This window comes from Drosophila pseudoobscura, chromosome X (genome assembly GCF_009870125.1).
Source record: "Drosophila pseudoobscura strain MV-25-SWS-2005 chromosome X, UCI_Dpse_MV25, whole genome shotgun sequence".
NCBI lineage: Eukaryota > Metazoa > Arthropoda > Insecta > Diptera > Drosophilidae > Drosophila > Drosophila pseudoobscura.
This window is the reverse complement of record NC_046683.1, coordinates 52,006,032-52,027,885: the sequence shown is the minus strand read 5'-3', so window position 1 is coordinate 52,027,885 and position 21,854 is coordinate 52,006,032. Positions and strand designations below refer to the sequence as shown.

At 43.7% G+C, this 21,854-nt stretch overlaps 1 protein-coding gene and 1 long non-coding RNA gene across 2 annotated transcripts; one reads left to right on the top strand and one right to left on the bottom strand.

Moving 5' to 3' along the window:
• Positions 1-651: 651 nt before the first annotated feature.
• Positions 652-21,410, bottom strand: LOC117185026 (uncharacterized). The gene is made up of 3 exons (XR_004470516.1): positions 21,253-21,410; positions 21,030-21,176; positions 652-1,228 (listed from the first exon to the last, which is right to left on the bottom strand). It is a non-coding gene; the product is annotated as an uncharacterized lncRNA (long non-coding RNA).
• Positions 4,999-18,769, top strand: LOC117185025 (uncharacterized). The gene is made up of 2 exons (XM_033384474.1): positions 4,999-5,377; positions 18,348-18,769. Exons 1-2 carry the CDS (start codon positions 5,372-5,374, stop codon positions 18,741-18,743), a joined length of 402 nt encoding a protein of 133 aa, XP_033240365.1. The 5' UTR covers positions 4,999-5,371; the 3' UTR covers positions 18,744-18,769.
• Positions 21,411-21,854: the final 444 nt, after the last annotated feature.

Sequence of the window (21,854 nt, the reverse complement as noted above, 5' to 3'; positions counted from 1 at the left end):
CACATACATATGTATGCCAGAAATACCAAAATGAAGTCCGTGGTAGATCCTTACAAAGTCTTATAAGCAGGTATGGCATTTTGTTCGCTTAGCGGGTATCTTATAGTCGGAATATTGATCAATATTTTTACTTTTCTTTTCTTTTTGGTATTTTGGTGCCTGGAACATGGACAGTGAGACATTGAGGGGCTGTGGAGAGACAGGAGCGTTCGTCGCATATTTCAACAAATTTTTTACTGCACTTTGCAGTTTGTATTTTTTTTTGTATTCGCTCTCTTTCTGTCTCCCTCTCTCTCTCGTTTTTGTGTCGCTTAAATGTCATTGAAACAAGCCAACGGAAATGGTCGGCAAGTATTTTGTTTGTTATGCTAAAATTTAATGGTTCAGGAAGTCATATTAAAGAGCGGCAGAGCCAAGACAGCGACCACTCGTCCACAAAAATTGGTAAAGAAATAAGGATAAAAGAAGGAATCTCGTTTGTGCCAGACAACCGATTTGTTGTTCGGTTTATTCAGCATATTTTCATTTATTTTACGTTTGATTGATTATAGCCAGAGAACCTCAACGAATGTGAGAGGCGGCCCGGCCAGTTTTTGTTATTTTGAATTGTTTCCCTTTTTTCTATTGGATTCTTTTTTGGTTCTGTTTGGTCGCGACTTTTGTTCGTCTTTTTTAGATTGTAAAAATACGGCGTGATTTACTCGTAAATGCCAATGTTTATTTTATGCAAATTTCTTAAATCAAACCGAATGCGAAAAAACGGATTTCGAGTGTATAAATTCGCCAATTATTGGAGAACTTTAATTAGCTGCCATTTATTGCCATTTGCAGGCAGGCTACGCGTAATAACATCTGATTTATGCTCCTCCAGTGGTAATCTCCCCCCCACCATGAAAACGCCCATGTAGTATGCATGTATTTTTCCGATTTCAGCCGATTTTCATCTGCCTGTTTGCACATATCACGCTTAATGATTACAAAGTTGAGAGCGACAACTAACAAGAAGGAATGTGCTATTGGAATCTCTCGACTGGGACATATCCCTCTGGATTGTTCCAATCTATGGCAGTATAAGTTACGTGGCAGTTGCATTTTAATTGGAGAGTGCATTGAGCGCTCATTAATCCCATCCTTTGAATTTGGGGTAAAAAGTCTAGGTGTCCATTTTGTGCCATACAAATCATATCTACTTTCAATGGCAAGCAATTATTTATAAGGTATGACCATTCTGAAAAAGACCAAATGGAAATCAATGGAATAATATTTCATTTTCGAATATAAATATTATTTAAAAATTATATCAATTTTCGTCGACTGAAATGGCTGTTTGAACGATTGTAGATTTGATTGATAATTAAATAACAAAAACCTTTTATATTTGTTTTCTTTGACTGAGTCGTAAATATAAATGATAAATTCGATTTATAATATGATATTTGTATTTCACTGATGGTTGAAATTCCAATGGAAATCAGTGAGATACTCAAACATAACTTTGAGCAGTGATTTATCGAACAGATTTAAATATGAGCTTGAATGGAATTTTAATCGGTCTCTGATTTCTCTGAAATCTATGCAAAAGCCATCTCATACTTGAAAGTGTCTCGTCAAGTGATCTGATATTGTTCAAATATCAAAAAACATTTACCCATTCCTTTTGTTGTGCAAAATGCACTTGATTAATATCTTCGTATATTTTTCCAATTGAATATAAATTTTCAACTTTTGCATTTCTTGTCTGTGAGAAAACATCTGCCGTTGCCCTTTCTGCTGCCTTACGGCATTGATGTTTATCAATATATCAGTGGAAATAAGCCATTTTCACATGCACTTGTCACACATCTGCATCGCAGAAACTCAACATCAGCCAGGGCAGGGACAGGGACAGGAACAGGGACAGGGACAGGGGGAAGAAGTCCAATCTAATGTTGCACGATGTGACACATTGAAAAGTCAGCGAAAAAGTCCCAGATCCTGAGCCTATACCCAGCAAAAGGGATTGCAGGGGATGGGACGTTAAAGGATGCCCGGATACGGTCCGGGTGCCCTGTGCAAAATTGAGTTGAAAGAACCCGGAAGAGGCAGGAGGCTTATATAAGGCTGCATGTACATACATACAGCTATGCTCTGCTTGTATATACATATTGTATGCCTCAGCCATATGGGGACACAGCCTTCTCTCTCGCGCTCTCCCTGGCCATCCGCACTTGCCCCGAACTATGCGCATCATTTTATTTGGGCACGTGCTGCTCGTCATTTAAGAGTTTTGTCTGCACTTTCGTTGCTGGAATTTTAAAATATTTTCCGTGCCAAATGCCTGCGTGGCTTTTACTTTTCGCCCTTTTGTCCTAGAGCCCCTTTTGTCTTCCTTTGCCGCTACTCTCCCTCTGTCGGGGTGTGTGTCTGTGTGTGCGTTGCCACAATATGACTGTTGCTGCCACTGCCTCCACATATACACAGAGTCCCTAACAAAGTGCCCAAGTGGAATGCAACATTGTTGCTTCACAGCATTCAAATGTGGCGGCATTTTCTATTTTCTCTGTTGGTTTTGTGTGTGTGTGTGTGTGTCTTTCTATTTTTTAGTTGCCTTCATTTCTTGTCCGCGCTGAGCGCCGTCATTTCCACTGACTGCTTTTCATTGCCTTTTGCCAGGACTCCGGCTCTCGGCCTGCTCCCGGTGACGGGGATTGGGATGGGGACGACTGCGACTGCGACTGCTCCTCAACTCTGAGATAGACGCTTCACTAGTAATTTGGTATTCCTTTTGTTGTGCCTGAACCTCCTCCTACCGATTCCAGAAAAAACTATTTGCGCTTTTAATTTGAATTACAAATTTCGTTCGAGTGGGAAGCATTTTTGAAAATTTAATCAAATTGCCCGGCATATACAGCCATGTTTATCCGCCCGCTTTAAGGACCTGAGTCCTTGCTCACCTTCCCTTCCCTTGTCTTTCGGAGCTTTAACACTCGCCAATTGGCGGCTCCGAGTTCGAATTTAATTGACTGTGTTCGACATATTTGCATAGCTCGCAGGCCTGTCTGGCTAACTGGCCCTCACTGGTCCTCTGCCTGGTTTCCGTTAATTGTGCCGCTTGCATATTATGGCCACTGGATATTCTGGGGCACAGACCACACACTTGTATAAACATTAAGCCTGTATGACATCATTGTTGATGCTGCAATTACCAAATCACCGAGCTACGGGCACGTCCATACACTCACACGCTCTTGCAGCAGAACGGCTCTCCAACAGAAACTCCAATGGGAATGCCAGTGCATCCAACATCCATTCGATGCTAGCAGAAATGGCAAAAAGTTCATGTTCTGTTCGCACAAAATCGTTTAGATTGCTAAATAATAGTGTCAGACATTTTTCCAATTGCTGGCGGACATTGTCAATTGTTTGCTTTTGCTTTAGCCCCAAGGATGTTTAGTAAATCGAATATACACATGTAGATAGATACTCGTGAATGATCGACTATTTTGTGCTGTAGATTTCATTACGAAACTTTGTTGGAACGATATTGTATTTTTGTAATATTTTGTATTTTTATAATGTACGTGGTTTTAGGGTAACTTTTTTATATTTAAATGATATGATGATTCCACTGTAAACTCTACAAAATATTTACAAGTATTACTTTATGTTACAATTACAATATTTTGTAAGTAGGTATATACAAATATTTATTTGTACATTTTTATTTATAAATATTTTTCTTTGAAAAAGGATTTTTTATCGTACATAAGCTTGATGGAATTGCTTTGAGAGGTATTATTGTTATTTTAATAAATGGGATTAATTAGTATTTAAAATATTTTAAGCTATCGACTTTTTGATCAGATTAAAGCTTGTTGAACATGTTTGTTGTGTCACTTAAATGAGAGCCAAAATTAAACTTAAAGTGATGTTAAATCTGAAATAAATCATGTTTAATTGCTGTCATGCCATACATAAATGTTAAGTGTAATCCCTCAGCTCCAAAAATAATCTAAGTGGCCCATCAATATGTGTCGAAACTTAAATATTATTGATTAATTGCAAACTTGAACGAATCAGACAATGGTCATTCAATTCATTTTGTTTTTGTAGAATGAGGTGTATAGTAGAGGTTATATAACAATCCAATATTCAGCAGAACAGAGCGGCCCTAACCATTTCAGATAACATAGTGGAATTGGAAAATGGAAGATTTCAGTGAAACCCTACTTTTAAAATATAAATGTTTTAAAGATTATCTAATTTTAAATTCAAAGAAAACTTAATGTCCAATACGACTGAAGGCGAAAAAAATCAAAATTTGAAGTGGCAGAATGTTTCATTCCGAGCAAGTCCTGTCCCACGCCACCCCTTTTTGTTGTGGGTGTGAGCTGCGCGGAGGCCCACTTGGAATAAACAGTTAAAAATGTCGCAAAAGTGCGCATACGACACGTTGTATGGTAGCTGCGAGCAAACACGCACGAACACTGGGACTACGTCCCAGCCCCAGCCCCAGCCTCAACGCCCTCTCCCAACCCAATCTCAATCCCGATCCCGAAACCGTAACAAGTGTCGCGGCAAACAAGGAGTGAGTGGGGGAGGGTGTTGCCACGAGTGCGACTCGGCCTTGTCCGCCAGAGCGAGTCGAACAGGTTCGAGTTGGAGTTGGCTTGCACGGCCAAACGAATGCCATTTCGTCTTGGGCTTGGCGCTGGGCCCTATCGCACAGTCGGCTGTCGTCCTGCGGCAGCGAAGGTTGTGTGCGCTCGTCCTGCCCCATAGTCAGGATTCAGGCCCAGCTTCATCTGCGATTTCAAAGTGATGAGAGAGAGAGAGAGAGAGTACCACTGGAAAAATCCAAGCAAGATTTTTTTTTTAAAGTAATTGTTCAAGTGCAAAACTGAAACTGTTCAGGACATCACAGTGTGCGCCAACGAGTGACAACAGCACTGGCAGGCACAGTTGCTTAAAGACTACGACAATGGCTACGCCCAAGTTAAACGCCCCCACACACACACACACCCGCAAACACGCAAACACGGGGACATTCTGGCAAATGACTTGTTTTTGGTTTTCTAAATTGTTTTATTTTCCTTTGCGGCCATTTTCTTTTATTATTTAGCGCGTTTGGGGTGTTGCAAAGTGTGGACATTATGTGGCCTGCTTTGGACATCCTGCCCGAGCCCTTCTGCCATATGCTGAGTCTGTGCTTGTGTGCGGGTGTGTGTGTGTGGGAGCTGAGAGCTTAGCCCCTTAGCCCCTTTGTTTTTGAGGAAACATTTATAAAAATGTAAGCTGAAAATAAAAAAAGGAAGTGATATTTCCAACGGGAGAAGTTGCGAGAAAATCCGAGAAAAATAAAGACTTCAACTCCGCTTTAATTCTTCACTGGATGATGGTAAGTTCTTTTTGGAGTGACTTAAGTTGCCGTGTCATTGTTGGCTAATTGTTAATTAATATGTGTGTGTAATTAAATTTATTTCCATGGCATTACCCATCCTTTCCATTTACCATTTACCATTCACCATTTACCGCTTACCATTTACCGCTCTGGCTGTCAACTGCAGCGTAATTATAATAAATCAACTCGCCATGCCACTTGCCATGCACATCCACATCCACATCCCGATCCACGCCATGCAAATGCACTCGCCCGATGATAAATAGTTGCGAACCCAAACACCTGACACTCTTTGCAAACATAACCATAGCGGGCAGTGCCTTTAAATTAATTATGTACCGCAGACACACACGCACACCTACCTCCGAAAGTAAACGGAGGGACATGTATGCATGTGTATGTAAGACAAGAACATTCGCAACCCAATTTCCTCCTAGCCATATGCGTGTTCGGGCTGCCATTTCCGTCGCTTCACGCCTATGCTACTTGTACTTGTATAGCACTTGGTCCAAGTGTCGCCGTTCGCCCGGGGCTCAGACCCGGGGCTCGTCCTGACCCTTGCGCACTGGCTCTGATTCTGCTCGCAGAGTCTCTCGTCTGCAATCAACTGAAAACTGCGGCGCGGTTTCCCTCACCCTGTCCCAAAAGGGTATATCCGCAATAATGGCTGCGAGTTACTTTAATAATTACGAGAATTTATGTGTGCTGTGTGCTTAATACTGATAATTTTCTATCATTGCTGACTTCCCTTTTCCTGCTTGGGATACTCGTTTAGAAACTATAAAACTGTCGACTTTCTCTTTACCCTACGATAACAATTGAATAATTTAGCCATATTTAAGTCCAAAGGTTGAATGGGTTATCTAACAACCTATAATTTTCATTCAAGGCCAATAATTTGAGTTTGAATTTGCTCTGCCGCCTTATTCATCCTGGTCTTCCCCTCTGCTTGCCACAGTTTGCCACTCTGATAGCATTAATTACAGCCTAGTTGATATCGTTTTTGGCGCTTTGTTGCGTGGCCACTCCGCCTGGCTTTCCATTAGCATTTAGCGATTCCATTTGGCATTTTTGTAAGCAGCCAGAAAGAGGGTTTGCTTTTCGGCCTTCAAGTCTCGGCTGTCAGTGGGCAAAGGCAAAGACAAATGGCTGCCAGTTGCCGGAGGCAGACGGAGAAGACGAAGCCGTTAACACATGCTCACGACGCGACGAGTGACGAGCAAATCTGCCACAGATGCCACGGAGGCACTGAGGCACGGAGGCAGGCTGCAGCTCAGCTCCCACTGATGTTGGGAATAACTTGAAACTGCAGATTGAATTACGTGCACAGGCCGTTGAGTCGACTCGACTCGAGTGTGGAGTGGAGTGGAGTGGAGTCAACGTTTACCAATTTGAGAGCAGTCGGAAAGGAGGAGGCATGGCGCAGGATGGGGCCCGTTCAAAGTTGATTCCAAAGGTGTGCCGCTGTCTGTCAGGCTGTCAGTGGCTTGCACACACCTACAGCATGGGCCCATCCACACAGTAGCACCCACAATCCACCCATCCACGCCCACTGAAGCACCCACAATCCAGGCCGCAGCCTGGAGCCGAGGAGGCCCCTTCCGAACGTCACCTGACATTGTTTGCTCTGCGGATTTGCATTGTGGTTAGTTGGCGGTGCAGTTTGTTGGCCTGGTCTGGCTTGGTGCGCCTTGCCAGCCTTGCCCGCCTTGCCCGCCAGCCCGAGGATAGGCATCCTGTGGATGTGTGGGTGGCTGGTCTACATAATGGCATAGTTGCCTTGCCCATGGCCACTGCCCTAGCAACTTAAATAAATGTTTTCTATAATCAAATGGTAATGCAGTCAGAATCGGGCTGGGTTCGGGTCCGGGGCTGGCTCCTTGCCTGCACGAAAAACCCAACCAACCGTCCAGTGCAGACTTTTAGTTAGTTCATCCTAAACTCAATCCCTATGCCACATAACATCCCCGTCCTGCAACACTGTAACATCCTCCAGCAGAGGGATGGTGGTCAGCTTCTTCTTGCTTTGAAGTAATTACATTGTTCGCAGGCATCGTAAAGTGAAGTGAAAGGCGTTAAAGTGTTAAGTTGCTTGTTAATTTTTTGCCGGGCATCTAGCTCCTTCCTGTTTGGTGGCTGCTGGTGGCTCCTCCTGTCTCCTGTCTACTGTCTTTTGCCTGGAAGGCGGCGGAGAAGAACGAGTGCTAGGTAGCCTGATGCTTGGTTTTGTTGTGGCTTAGAGTCGCGCCTGATTAATGAACCGTGGCTATGTGGCTGGATTACGCTCCTTGGATGCTGCTCGGCTCCTGCCAAACAGTCCGTGTCAGACGATAGCAGGCTCCCTCCTGCGGCTGCTGTTGCTTGTAATTAAGTTGAGTGTAGTATAAATAACTGTATTTGCACAGCTAGGGTCCACAGCAGAGTCCAGGGTTGCCTGCAAATGTTTCATTAATTCTGTTATTTAGCCAAGTTTAGCGGAATTTCAGAGGGCCAGCAGCAATTTGAACAGCAACAGCCACCGCCACAGCCACAGCAAAGGCCTCTATCAAACGACAATCAAATGGGCTTAGACTTTATAATTAACTGAAATATATAGACAATTAATCCACCCAAAGATTATATTTTTTGATGATTATCAAAGATTATATGCCATTTGCCAATTAACTGGCATTTAACAATTAACTGTTCACATAATTCACACAGGATATCGCTTTAAAAAGCGAAGGACCATACATAAAATGGCGAAAAAAACGATCTAGGCCTGCAACACACGTGTTTTGCATATAATTTAATAGAGTTTTAACACATTTCGGCCCAAGTCACGCACTTTGCCACATTGAAATGCAATTAAAATATACGTATATATAAAAAAAAGTTAAAGTCGAGCTGCAAAAATAATTTATTGAATACAATAAACAATTGTTGCCATAGCTCGATGCCTTTTTTTGCCTGTTTTATATACCAGGTTGTTTTGGTAGAAGAGAGTATATTGAATTTGGGAAAGGCAGAAGGAAGAATACTTGTATATATGTACATATGTAGATACATATGGACATCAATAGAATAGTTTTTACCTAGTCCTTAAAAATCTTAAAAAAAAGGCACAAATTTACATCCTGTATACTCACCGATAAAGTACCAAATCTTTGATCGTATTAACCCCTCTGTTAAGAAAATTTTCTGGGCTTTTCTTTAGAATATTCACTAGTATAAGAGGTATCGTTTAGTCGGAATGTGCACTATCGCACTGTTAGTTTTTTTTTTGTTAATTATAATGTAACCAATGCGAATATTGCCGTGGAACGTGTTGCCATGTTGGCACACGCCCCAAACACACACACACACACACACACACGCACACATGGAGAGCACTTTCGCACACCCACACTGAAATAAAGCACTCACTCGCACACACTCGAACACACACTATCAGGGGTATAAATTATGACCAGCGATTTGTGTTTATTTGCAAACAAGCGTTGACATCGGCGCACCCGCATCGTGCATTATCGTTGCATAAATTTATGGCACATTATATGTTTTTTGCTTAACTGGCAGCAAATTGCATAATTGCAATTAGATTTGTGGATGCCATGCTGGTATATGTGTGTGTGTGTTTGTCTGTGTGGTTAGAAAATGCAATTAAGTAAAATAGTTGAGGGCGATCCGCCATGCATTACGAGCAAATCACAAACAGATCTATGGGCGCAAGCAGCGCATAATTTTGAATCTCGTTCCAACACACAAAACAGTACAAAGGAGAGCACAACAGGAGGGAAAAGAAAAGCGGAAAAGTCGGAAAATAGTGCAGCAAAACTTGCACGAAAAATGCTATAAACAGATAAGAAGAACCCGGTGGCCAAAAAGGAGCCACAATGTGAGGCAGTGCCAGTGGAACGGCAGAAAGTTGGCAAGTGGAAAGTCAAGTTGGGCTCACGCTATTTATAGGCAACGCCGGCTTTTGTTTTCGATGGCCCTTTCATTTGCAGACAGACACAAAGAAAAACACTAAAAAAAGGAAAGAAAAAGAAAAACACACAAGTTTGGAGGAAAAAAACCGAAAACAAAATGAACGTCAGTTAACTTTTGGGCATGCACGGCGAATGACAATAGAGCCCTCGGCTCTAGGGCACAGTCATTGCATTGTTCGCCGGACTCTCCATATCCCTCTGCCACATAGCCCCAGCCAACCCTTCTCTTCATCTGTCCCCAGTCTTTAAGCCCGCGTGCTTAGCCACTAACTGCCGATGCGATGCCTCTGAAATGCTCTGAAATGGCCTGAAGTTGGTGCTTAAAGTTGTCAAATCTGCTGCACAATTTAAGCACTCGACTCGATGCAGACACACACCACAAGCACACTCACACACGCTCAAACGCACACACGCACACACAGTACGGAAACAACATGCAACAAAAACAACTACAACATTCAACAACAACGACAACGACATTGTTGCCCCGCTTGCAAATATTTTCGTAATTATTTTTGCATGCAAAGTGAGGATTTTTCCAATTTTCACTTATCAAAGCGCACACGGCCAATATGGAAAAAAGCAAACACAAAAAAAAATGGGAGAACTGAGAGGGAAAAATCGTTTCGGTTCTAGCAACTTGTAGATACCCTAAAGTACTTTTTTAGAACATTTTTCCCAGTTAACCAGTGACTACACACTACAAAAGTTTTTTCATTAAAAAATATTTTCAGAATATGCCACACCAAACGAACGCCTCAAAAGTGGCATATACCCCCCAAAAAAAAGACAGGGTAAAGGAAATGCTGCATCAGAAAAGCAAGTGCTTAAACTGTTGTATGCCTTTTGGCCGGCATAACGTTTTTGCCTCCTATCCATTTCATTTCGGCCAACTGTTAATCCGGGCTATCCCATAGACAGCTGGGGATTGCGATTGCCCGTCCATTTCGGCCTCGATGGGATCGGTTCGGTTTGGTTTGGTTTGGTTTGGCTAGGGCTTTCGTTGTACACTGCCTCCCCCCGCCAATACGGAAAACTTTTGTTTGAATTTGCAGTGCCACAAGGCGTGCAGGTGGGTGTAGGTGGCCATTCATGATAGGTGCCCCACTCGGAAGTATCCTGTACGGGTATCTGCGGAGATGATTGTACGTTTTGATGACAGAATTTCGTTTTGCATATTTTTGCATTTAGCCGCCACTGCTGTCTCTCTGTATGACTTTCTTTCGGACTGTTGTCTGTGTCTCTGGCTGTGTCTGTATCTGTGTCTTTATATGTATCTGCAAGATTGACTTTCGCTGTGATTGGTTGTGTGTCGTGTCGTGTCCTTAAATGTGGCTCACACATGCCGCCGCGCAATCACACAGCTCATAAAAGTCGCCTGCCTTTGACTGGATCTTTAAGGGTCATTAAATTTTAAGCACATGCGAGTCCTAGTTCGGGTCTCGTCCCAGTCCCAGTCCCAGCTCCAGTCCTGCTGCTGCTGCATTCGCATAAAACCGAGCCACGATTTACGGCCCGATAAACGTTTCCCATTTCCATCAGCTGCTGCTATTCTTTTACCAGCAGCAGCAGGAGAGGCAAATGTTTTCCTGTTCATTATTTGAACTTGCGGCATGGCATAAATACTTATAAGTTATGGGAAAGCTGAGCAAATATGCCACCAATTCGAATGTGTGGTAGTTCGGAATTGCTCTTTCTAGAGGATATAGTGGTATTCTATGGTACAGATACGTTTCTCATGAGAAGGGAGTATCAGGTCGGTTTTAAAGCAGCAGATTCCTGCTTAATATCTCTTCTCATCAATACTGTTGTAATTAGGCTGCATATTGGCCATTATTTGTGAGTCCTTACTGTACGCGTACCTCATTCAAGTGATCTATCTCGCAGCCAGGCCAAGTGTCTCGTTGCCGTACTTAAATTGAATTTATAGTTTATTTATGCAGCTACTAAGAAATTAAAGACATTGTTGCCAACCTAGACAGCCCTAAGAGGTGGGGCTCGAAGCAGAGCGAGAGCAGAGCAGGGTGTGGGCCCAGACACATGTCATGTTCATGGCAGGCACCCACATCCACATCCCACACACTTCTACTCGTACTAGATCCACATAAAGCTCTGGCTCATAAAAGCCGTGCGTGGTTTATTGATTTCAAAAGCAGTCTTTATAGAATTTAATATGGAGAAGGAGCAGGAGCAATAGAGTATACATTTATGTACACACGTATACGCAGAAAACCTCAAGAAGGAGTGAGGCCAGTGGCCGGGGACATGGAAAATTGATTTCAGTTTTGGTTAAGCTTTAAGAGCTCTCCGAAGCGGAGCTCCAACTCCAAAGAGACTTCATAAATCTGTCAACTAAGCCAGGCGCTAATCAAGTGATGGTTCAAAATCGCTTGATTAAATGCCAGCAATCGACTGGCGGGACACATACACCATCCTACTCGTATAAGTAGAACATTTACATAATAATAATGAATGGATCTATCGGTAGTGCGGCAGGGTACGGGTGAAGGCTACCCCCTACAGGACATGACGGGACCTCAACTGAACGAAACATGGCTTGCATAATTCAATTAATTTATGCGCTCGGTCAATGTTTAGTTTTTACGTTGTGCGGTTTTCGCTTTTGCCTTTTCGCTTATAAATCATTTTGCATAATTTATGCGTAGACCAAACCGACGGAGAGAGCCGTACCAAATGGCAGCTAATCCGAAAGCAGCCTCATCCTCATCCCAGCTGCCATCCAGGGTTCATTGGCGTGTAAAAAAGAGCACAATTGCATGTGTAATTTTCCAGACGGGTCCGGGTCTGAGAACGAATTATGGCCAATAGTTCTTAATATTTAATGTCCGCAATTAGCTAAAGTCCGCTCTGCCAATATTGCTCATACGCCACTAGGGCCCTCGATGCGCATACAAATCACACAATGGCTCCTGGTCCCGGTGCTGGGCTTCAGCCTCGACGACATGAGCAGGTTTATTACAAATTTATAAGCGCACTTCAGCCCCCAACAACAATGCCATGAAATGAGCACATAACTTGCACAGCCCCGTCAAGAAGTTGGCCATAAAAAAGAGCGAACTGCGAACAGCGAACAGCGAAAGGCTTGAAACAAAGGCAGGCTCTCTTGGCCAATTCCACCCCCCGCTGCTGTGGGGAGGCTTTTTTTTTGTTCCGACACGACTGTCAACAGCCATTAAATGCTTGAAGCTGGGCTCATAACCCAGTTATACCCATCTGTGGCGGGTGGAGTGGGTCCAACCTATGCCATGCCACTGATATCTTGATGGGAGGTAGAGGAGCTTCGTATAAAGTATACATTTTGCTGACTCCACGGCAGCTGGGACTCCACTCAACTCAACTTGGACCGACAGTTGGCTTAGCAGAATGAACGAACGGGGAAGAAAGGCTTGCTTTGGCGACGAAGTTCTGTATACCCTTGATGCACCATGCATTGATCCATTGGGTAACTACATATATAATATAGTCAATCGATTTTAGATCTAACTAGGCAACAAAAAAAATTCTATATCCACAAATATTTTACTTATAGGTATATTTTATGGCTGTTCTCTCTCTGTGTAGCAAGCAGCTGTGAAAAATCATGATACCCTCGAAACAACAGAGCCCCAGCCCCAGCCCCCGCACCAGCCCCCGCCCCAGCAAACAGCAGAGGGAGAATAAAAAGCGTCGAGCCAGTTTGCGATTGTAGCTACCAACTTCTGACAGCGCAATTTATCACTATCAAAACGGGCATGTGTGTGGGTGAGTCGGTTGCTGGTGTGTGTGTGTGGGTGGGTGTAGCTGTGGGTGAGTGTATTGGCTATATAAAACAACAACAGAACAGCCTACAAAGTTGGGGTCGTAAATCAAAACTTAAATTTAACACATGCAGCGGCAAATGGCTGACACTGCCAAACGGATGTAGACTTCTGTTAATCATGCCCTCACAGCCGGTTACATTGACTTAGACAAGCAGTTAATGCAACAGAAAGAAATTTGAAGGTAAATCTAACATTCTCAATTTGGAATGGGATGGCAGCTGATGGTGTTTATAAGTCAGACATATAAGGCCCACAGACATCTCTAAACATTATTCATAGAAATATAAATGGCAATTATGCATATACTCGTCCTCGTGTACAGTATCTAACTCATCTCAATGTTAGAAAGGGCAGTCGTTATTCGTTTTTGCCTATCTCCAAAAAAAAATCTTCAATTTTGATTTGCCTGTTTGCATTCGTATTTTTACGCGCGATTTCTCCGGCTCAGTCTCCGGCTCCGAATCTCGGTATGCCTCTGACTGTGGCACTGTCTCTGTATCTGCCACTGACTGTGGCTCAGTTGGAGCCATTTCTGGTGTGGCAGTGTCCAGTTTTTTTGTCCGCTTGTTTGTCAAAGCGCCCGGCCCCATCACCAATTGACAGGGTTGGGAGGCGGCAGTGCGGGTTGAGTTGAGAGAAAGAGCAGAAATTGGCGGCAGTGTGGGTGGGTGTGTGGGTGGTATGGAGTGGCGTGGCATGCATGTTGCCGCACGCGTGAGTTAATCTGTCAAAATAGCTCAGCGGCAGACAGACGGCAGTGGCAGTGGCTGTGGCAGCATCTCCATTTCGTTGGCCTGCCCCACTTCACATGTTATCCGCCTTGATTGGTTGCCCAGCTCTGGCTGTGATTTGCGTCAATGCAAAGACATCCACCGCCAATCTCATTCGCCTGCTTCTGCCTCTTCTTCCACTCACATGGCCCCGTGCCACATTCCCCATCTTCATCGCAACCGTCATCGCAACGTTTCGTTTTAATTTGGCCTCGGTTGCCTTTTAAGTCGATTCCTCGCCTCCTGCTACCGAAATCTACTACAGGATGGGAGGGCTACCGAGGGGTGGGTGGTGCCTCAATGGGCGGAGGAAATGGCATCAAGTGCTGCTGCTGCCGATGCTTCTACTGCTGCTTGCCACTTCGTTTAGTCATTTGGCAGAGCCATTTTATGTTTGCGCTTGTAATTTGGCCTGATATGGTGATTCCAGCTTCATATCCGCTGCCAGCAGAAAAGAAATCGTCCCACATCCGGCTTCCCAGATCTCTCTTTCACAAGGCCCCCGCTTGTCCTGGATCTTCTGGGGTCTTTTGTTGTCGTTTGGTTGTCATGTGCGAGATTTGCGTGTGTTACGACGATTAATTTAAATCATTGATGATGCCCTCATACCGCCACTCCCCAGCTTGATTTGAGAATATACGTACGAGTATCTCCGGCCCAGGTCCTGGCCCTCCTCCACTGGCCGCCATCCATCTCCGATGCCATTTGCTTTTCTGGCTATACGGATTTCGTTTTACTTTTTATATGCCTCTGTGAGTGGCATGCCCCCAGAGCCAAGAGCTACCCATACTAAAAGCCTCTCCCAATTTCTAGCCTGCTCGTTAATCATTGTTTTCGACATTTGCCTGCTCGTCAATTGCCTTTATTGTCATGGTGATGGGGGGTGGAGTACGAGAAGGATCCGGAATGCTGGGTTCTGCCCGGAGTCTACTTGTTTTAATGCGGCACTTAAGCCAGCAAATATGTACATATACATATGTATATAGAAAACGATGCCCCAAACCACCCAACACAGGGCAGGGCAGAGCAGGCACATTTACGAGCACTGGGTCCTGGCCTGCGCCGATTGTTATTCAAAAACCATTAGCCATAAAATGCAGCAAAATGCAGAAAGCAAATTAGCTAAAGGGGTTCTGGCCGATCTTAATTTATGGGGATGCAGTAGAGCTTTCAGACAGCCCAGGACACGAGAGAACGGGCTAGAGCCGAAGCCAGAGACAGTCAGGTCTTCTGCCAGGCCATAGGCATAATTAGTTTTCGAACTTTAAAGTTATGAGTGGCCCGCTATCTTTATGGCCAGACGCTGCCAGTTGGCCAGGACTGCCAGAATTGCCGGGGCGGCATCTTCCATTGATTGTCTGAGGCCCGACCCGACCAGACCCGGCCATGCCATGTGGCTGTTGCTGTGGCTGTGGCTGGCCGCATATACTCGCATAAAGACATTTCTGCTGACGGTGTATGTAGGTGCAGGGAATTGGAAAACCCGGCTGCTGCTGCAACAGCAGCAGCGACAACCTGACGCCATGGAAAAATTTTGCAGACGCGGCAGTCTCTCGCGCGGCAATCGGACAAAACTTGGCCAAGTCGGTGACGCCAGCCTGGCGCTTCTGGCCATTTTTATGCACACCACTTTACCTTATTTCGGTGTTCGTTTTGGGCTCAGACTGGGGGACAGTCAGTCGAGTGGGTGGTGCTATTGTGCATCACCATAAGTCTTAATAATAATAATGTTACGAGTATGAAACGTCACCTTGACTCTCCTCTTCGGGTGCTTAATGGAGCCATTTCCCGTTTTCGGATTTAACTTGGTGAAGTAGAAGTAGACGTAGATGCCCACTTAGCCAACTTTCAGCTGGCGGCATTTACTCTTTTCAGTTTTGGGCTTTGTTTTTACAAAAGTTTTCCCTCGCAGTTTCCTCCCCAAAAGTTTCCTGTGCATCCTCCATCCAATCCACATCAAATTTTCATGCACACTGTAAACATTTTCTAATTGAGTTGAAAAATACATAACGCTCCTCCAAATTGTTATTGTTTGTGCGAAAATAATGAGCAGGGAAGTGGGAGTGGCTTGAGCGGCTGAAGAGGATGGAGAGTAGAGCCTTGGAAAGGCTATAGAGGTTGGAGAATGTTTGCCTTAGCTATTAGGGAGGGACTCTGGCAATTCAGTTGAAATGTTGCCCCGGCATAAAGCAAACAGAGCCAAATGGAAGCGAAGCCAAGTCGAGTGGTGGAAGACACTCATACGTACGTATATGCCAGGGCATACAAATTAATTTAAGCTGGGAAACAATTTAAAGTCTTTCAGCTGACTGGCGAGCTGAGTGGAAGGAACTCCCCCGAAGGATTGACAGACTGACTGGCTAAGTGATGGGCTGACTGATGGACTCAGGGACTGACTGACTGCATCAACAATACTAGCAAGTGCGGAAATTGCACCAGACTGTGCCACTCGATACTTGCCGTCGTCTCCTTAGGTCCTTGGTCCTTATTGTGCAATTAGGTGAAAGGCATAAGCCAAGAGGTTCGAGCTTTGAGCCTGCCGAAACAGAAGCGGAAGTCCCCGGCACAGGAAGTGCAGCAAAGGCGATGAAGAGCCGTTGTCTCTGCTGTCTCTGCTGCTCCGCTGACTCCGCTGAGCATAATCAATATGTTAAGCATACGACACGTTGCCCCATCAGCCAGACAGCACCAAACATGTGTCGAACGTGTCGCTCTTGCTCCTACCTGTCTCTACCTCTGCTGTTTTCCATCTTAATTGGCTGTGGACAGAGAAACGCAAAGGAAGGAAACTCAAAAAACGAAGGACCAACAAAATAATGAATGTCAACAAATTGTGACAAGAAATCAACATTTTTGAAGACTATGCCAAGTGACAGTGACGTGGCCAAGACAAAACGCAAAATAAAAGCGTTATATAGGAGTCAGGAGTCGACGAATAAATACTCTAAAATGGCCGGAAATTTAGAAAAGATAAGGTGATATTATTTTAGAAGAATGTAAGATATTCTGTTCGAGTTTCCTGCGGAGACCTCCTCATTGGTGGCTTTAGGTTGAATAAGAAAATAGGAATCATGAAACGAAAAAGAGGAATTTAAAGGTATTCTATCAGGAATTCTTCGAGAGAAGGCCTTAGTACCGCATGGTCTTCGCCTTACTGTTGTAAAAATATCACTTCAGCTCCTCCCCTGTCTCGTTATAGTAACGAGCTGCGCCAAATTTATGAAGTTATTTGATTTGAATTTTAAATAGAGGACACCAGGCCCTGTCTCTGCTTCTAGCTGCCCCCAGAAAAGCTTAACAAAGACAAGCAGGCAACAGTTGATGGAGGAGGGTGTGCCGCGTTTTTGGGGTCCGCACCAGAGGGACTGGCAAATGAGGCTGAATGTGTTTGTGTGTGGCGCCCCTGGCATTGGTGGGGCATAAATTACGCAAATAAATCGAAAGCAAAAAAAGGCCTTCAGGGGAGCGGAGGCAGTTTGATGGGGGATCTGGGACCAGGAACCAGGGACCAGGGACTACGGACCGGGTACCAGGGAACTAGGGACCTCTGCTGGTCGAAAGGTAACGAGATTATCTGTGTCAAGACAATTATTTCCGCCGCATCAGCAGTGGCCTGTGTTCTGGGGGCAGCAATCGTGCGTACCAAGGCTGGTGTGCCTCCAAAATGGAGAGGGAGATGTGATTGCCGTCTCTAATGGGGCAGTGTTGATGCCACAGTCGGATATACATGATTGCCGCATTGCGTTTCCGAAAGCTGGGTCTCCCATTTGCTCTCTGAGTAATTGTCATGCACGCCATTCGGCGAGCCGCATTTAAATAATTTGCAATTGAGTGACACAAATCCCCATTCCACCCACCCATTTCTCTGTGTATCTGTTCGCCAAATCGTAAGCTTTCTAAATTAATTAATTCTTTAAGGACTATCGGGCGGAAAAAGATTATCAGGCTTACCCAAAAACAAAAGACATACATACGAGCACAAGAAAGCGGCTGATAAGTCAGTTAACCCATTAAGTCCGCAACTCCCATTTCTGTCGGTTGACAGAGGCTTATGCACAAATAATCTTGTTCTTGTTCTTTATGGTGGATTTTCCATATTTCTGTAAATTGGGTTATCATTCATAAAGGAACATTCTGAACGGTTTCTTTATAATTCAGCCTTAATTTGATACATTTCCTTAACAAAAATGTTTTTTTCAATTAATAAAGTAAGTAAGTAATATTTATTCCTGACATTTTGGCTTATCTTCCGGTTGACTTTCATATTTTCCAGCATCCATCGTCTTACAACTGTGTGACAGGAGGCTACAAAGGGTTAAGCTGTCGTTTGCCTCGACTGTCTGCAGCTACTTATCATTCCATCCATCTCTCATCTATGTCTTCGCCATTTCCTATCTTCCCACAGAGCTACTCTGCCCCCACATACTCCAAAGCCGCGCAGAGAGGAGAACAGAAGAGAGCAGAGCAGAGAACTCCATTATCATTCACAACTCATCCGATTGTCATTGTCTATGTCTTCTTGACATCCGCGCTGCTGACTCAAGTGGGTAGCAGCTGGAGCTTCAGGAGCCTCCGTCATCGTCATCTCATCCTGGCTTACGATTTTGTGCTTGCATTCATTTTTAAAAGGGGAGCACGCCCCAAGGGCAATCTTATGCAGGTGTACAGGATACACGAATACATATACATATGTGTATACTTCATTGTCTGCAACAAATCAGAGTCGTTGTTCGTGCTCCTGCTCCATCTCAATCTCCATCTATATTCTTCTCCTCCTCATCTCTATCTCGCCATGCGCTAATGGCACAAGGTGAGTTCTCTGGAAGATTCCATGCTCCCCTTTGCATTCTCTCTTTCCACAGTTTTTAGCTGACGACGTTGGGCGCCAAAAGTGTTAAAAAAGTGACTTTTAATGGGTTTAAATCAAGTAAAAGTTGTTGAAACTTGACTTGATTTGAGCAATTTCCCCCACTACTCTCTACTCTTCATGGCAATCCTCCTCCTGCTCCCTTGCCCGCTCCGGGGTGTAGCATCCCCGGTTGGTCGACTCCAATTTTATGATGCTCCGCTCCTGATGCTCTCCATGCGACCGTAAAAAGTTTAAGCTGCCCGAGATCAGCTCAAGTAGCTTACTGCCGCTCGGCCTGGCTGGCTGGATGCTGCCTTGCTGTCGCCTTGATGGTAGGTTACACGGCTGTGAACAGTGCACGGTATACGGTATACGGTGTACGGTGTACGGTGTCGTGGGAGGCCACTTGATGACGCTAGTCGTTAGGTAATTTGGCTTTGATTGGGCTTTCGGGTGCATTTCGTGCTGTATTTGTTTCAATGACAAAAATCCATCCTCATGGAAGTTGGTTCGTTCATACAACAAAAAGCCATGTCTTGGGTCAGATTTTTCTGAAGCTCAATTTATAGGGGGTGTAGAAAAATGCGGCATTCTTATAGGTGTATGGATTTGTAAGGGAGTTTCCCGTAAGAAAATTGAATAAATTTGTATTATGTGTGGCTAGAAACTTATTGGGATGGAAAGACAGTAAGTAAAACAAAGTGGGGTAGAGATGAATAGTAAGGAGAAAAATAGATAGTACAAGGTGAAGTAGAGTTCGAATATATATTGCAAGTGTTGCTTAAGAAAAAGTCGAGTGTAATAAACATGAAAGAATCGAGAAAACTTGTGAAGACTGGAGTAGAGTCAATTAGAATCAAGAAACTTTAGGAATACTTCATTTTTAGGTAGAATAGAAGCGGAATAGTAAATTCAAGTTCAAAGTTTAGCAGCCAGATCCCTTTGGATAACTGCTTTCCAAATGCTCACTTAAAAGGGCAATTATAGTTTGACAGCGGCCAAGGCGACAAATGCCATTTCGAGTTGTATTTTATGATTCGATTTGGGTTTCAGACGTATCTTATCCCTTTAAATGTCACGTAGTGTCTCTCACACACACGAACACGAATACAAGCACAGACAATCGATGGTGGCATATAAATATAACATATACATGTCTGCATCTTATAGATATTACCCAAAACACTTCCCCATGCTCTACCCCTATCCCCATACCCCAAAGTAGAGCTAAGATTTTTATTACTTTATTTTATGCTCGTCCTGGTCCTGGTGCGGTTTTGTGGCTCAGACTGTGGCTCGAGGACCTGTTTGTGTGTGGGGTTGTGGGGTGTGGGTTGTGGGTGTCCTTAAGCCAGGCAATGAGACTCTAATGCGCGTAAAACTAATACAAATGCGTTTCTTATCCGCCTCCACATATCCGTCCCCGTCCGAACACCCTCATGGCTAGCCCAAATTGCTTGTACTTTCCTACAAGTGACGGCTTATGCGGCAATATACATAAGTAATATTGTCCTTGTCCCCGGCCATGGGCGTGGCCCGGCCTTGGGGTGGAAAAAAGAGGCGTTAGATCTATGTATGTGTGTGCAAGTGTGTGTGTGTCTGGGGGAAGAGGGTTTTTGCTGGGAGGAAGCTTAACTAAATAACCGTTTGATGCGATTGCAAGCGTTTTATGTTCTCATCACATTAACGTGAACACTTTCGCCCAGATATCCATAAAAGAGCACTAAATTTTGTCTCGATTTCGGATTTATCCCCCTGTGAGACACTCAAAAATCGATGAACGATGGTTGGAATTGCCTTCTATACTGAATGGTCGATGAAAAGGGGCGATAAGAGGCACGGAAACGAAGAATAACTATTATTTCCTTAAAGAGTTTTTCAGAAAGTAAAATACCTCAGAAACTCGTGAGCCGGACATTAAAATCAATGGATTAAAGTCGCTGCACAGTTGTGTACAGTTTTTTCTGTTCAGATGTTTTGGATAGTATTAATAGACTTATTTACGAGTATTTTTCAATGTGTACTTCTTATATAAATCAAAAAGACCTTTTCTTATTATCGACTGTGCAATGACACCACAATTTGAAACGATAAAGCCGATGATTTAAATTAACATCCGCTTAAAGTGATTTTAATTTTGTGTTCCCTAATTGGATTAAAGGCAAACCAATCTATTGGCCTAGGATTGTATAATTTTTATCAACCAAATCCAATTTGTGCTGGGGATAATTTACTTACGCCATTCCCATTTATTTTTGCAGTCATTTTGAATGGTTTTTATTCTTTTTATATTTGCAGAAGGTACTCATGGACATGTGTACCTGACATTTCCATGAACTCAAATTAGGTTCATAAACTTTGTGGCGATCATAAAACTGATGGAAACTGCAGAAAATGTTTTATTTAAATTACTGAATACTGTGCATTTCTTTTGCATGCGACATAATTGCCCGAACATTACCGTAGAGTGCAATTCAATTAAAAAATTCGGATGAAAAAATTGTTAAAACAACGACTTCAAATGGCACTCGTGGAGGGAAAACATCAATTTTTTTTGTAATAACTTTTCCATATATTGTGTGTAACTTTTTCAACTTTTGACTGCAATACAAAAGGTAAATGAGAACCACAAGGGAATGCCATACATATATGAATTTTTGTGTGAAAAATGAGGGAAAACTGTTCAGACAAAAGGCACAAAATAATAAACTACTCAGTTTGATTCATGGCCGTTCCGTGTCGTGGCTATGAATGGTATATTATATCGGACTGTGCTGTGTGCCATGACGATCCAATTAAATCAACGCCCTGATTGCAAAATGAATGACTTGTAAAATTGTCCTTTGGAAAGGACTAGTGGGGATGGGGCAAGGGAAGGGGCCCTTCAAGTAAATATCAAATTGCGAACAATCTGCTCTCTCTGCTCTCCTTCAACTGGAGCTGCAGTTATAGTAAATGGTCTATTGATTAATAGCACAAAAACAGACACATGCTCTCCCTGGCACCCTGTTATGTGCTCTGTATGCACAGAGGAGGATATCTAGCACATGTCCTTGTCCCAGG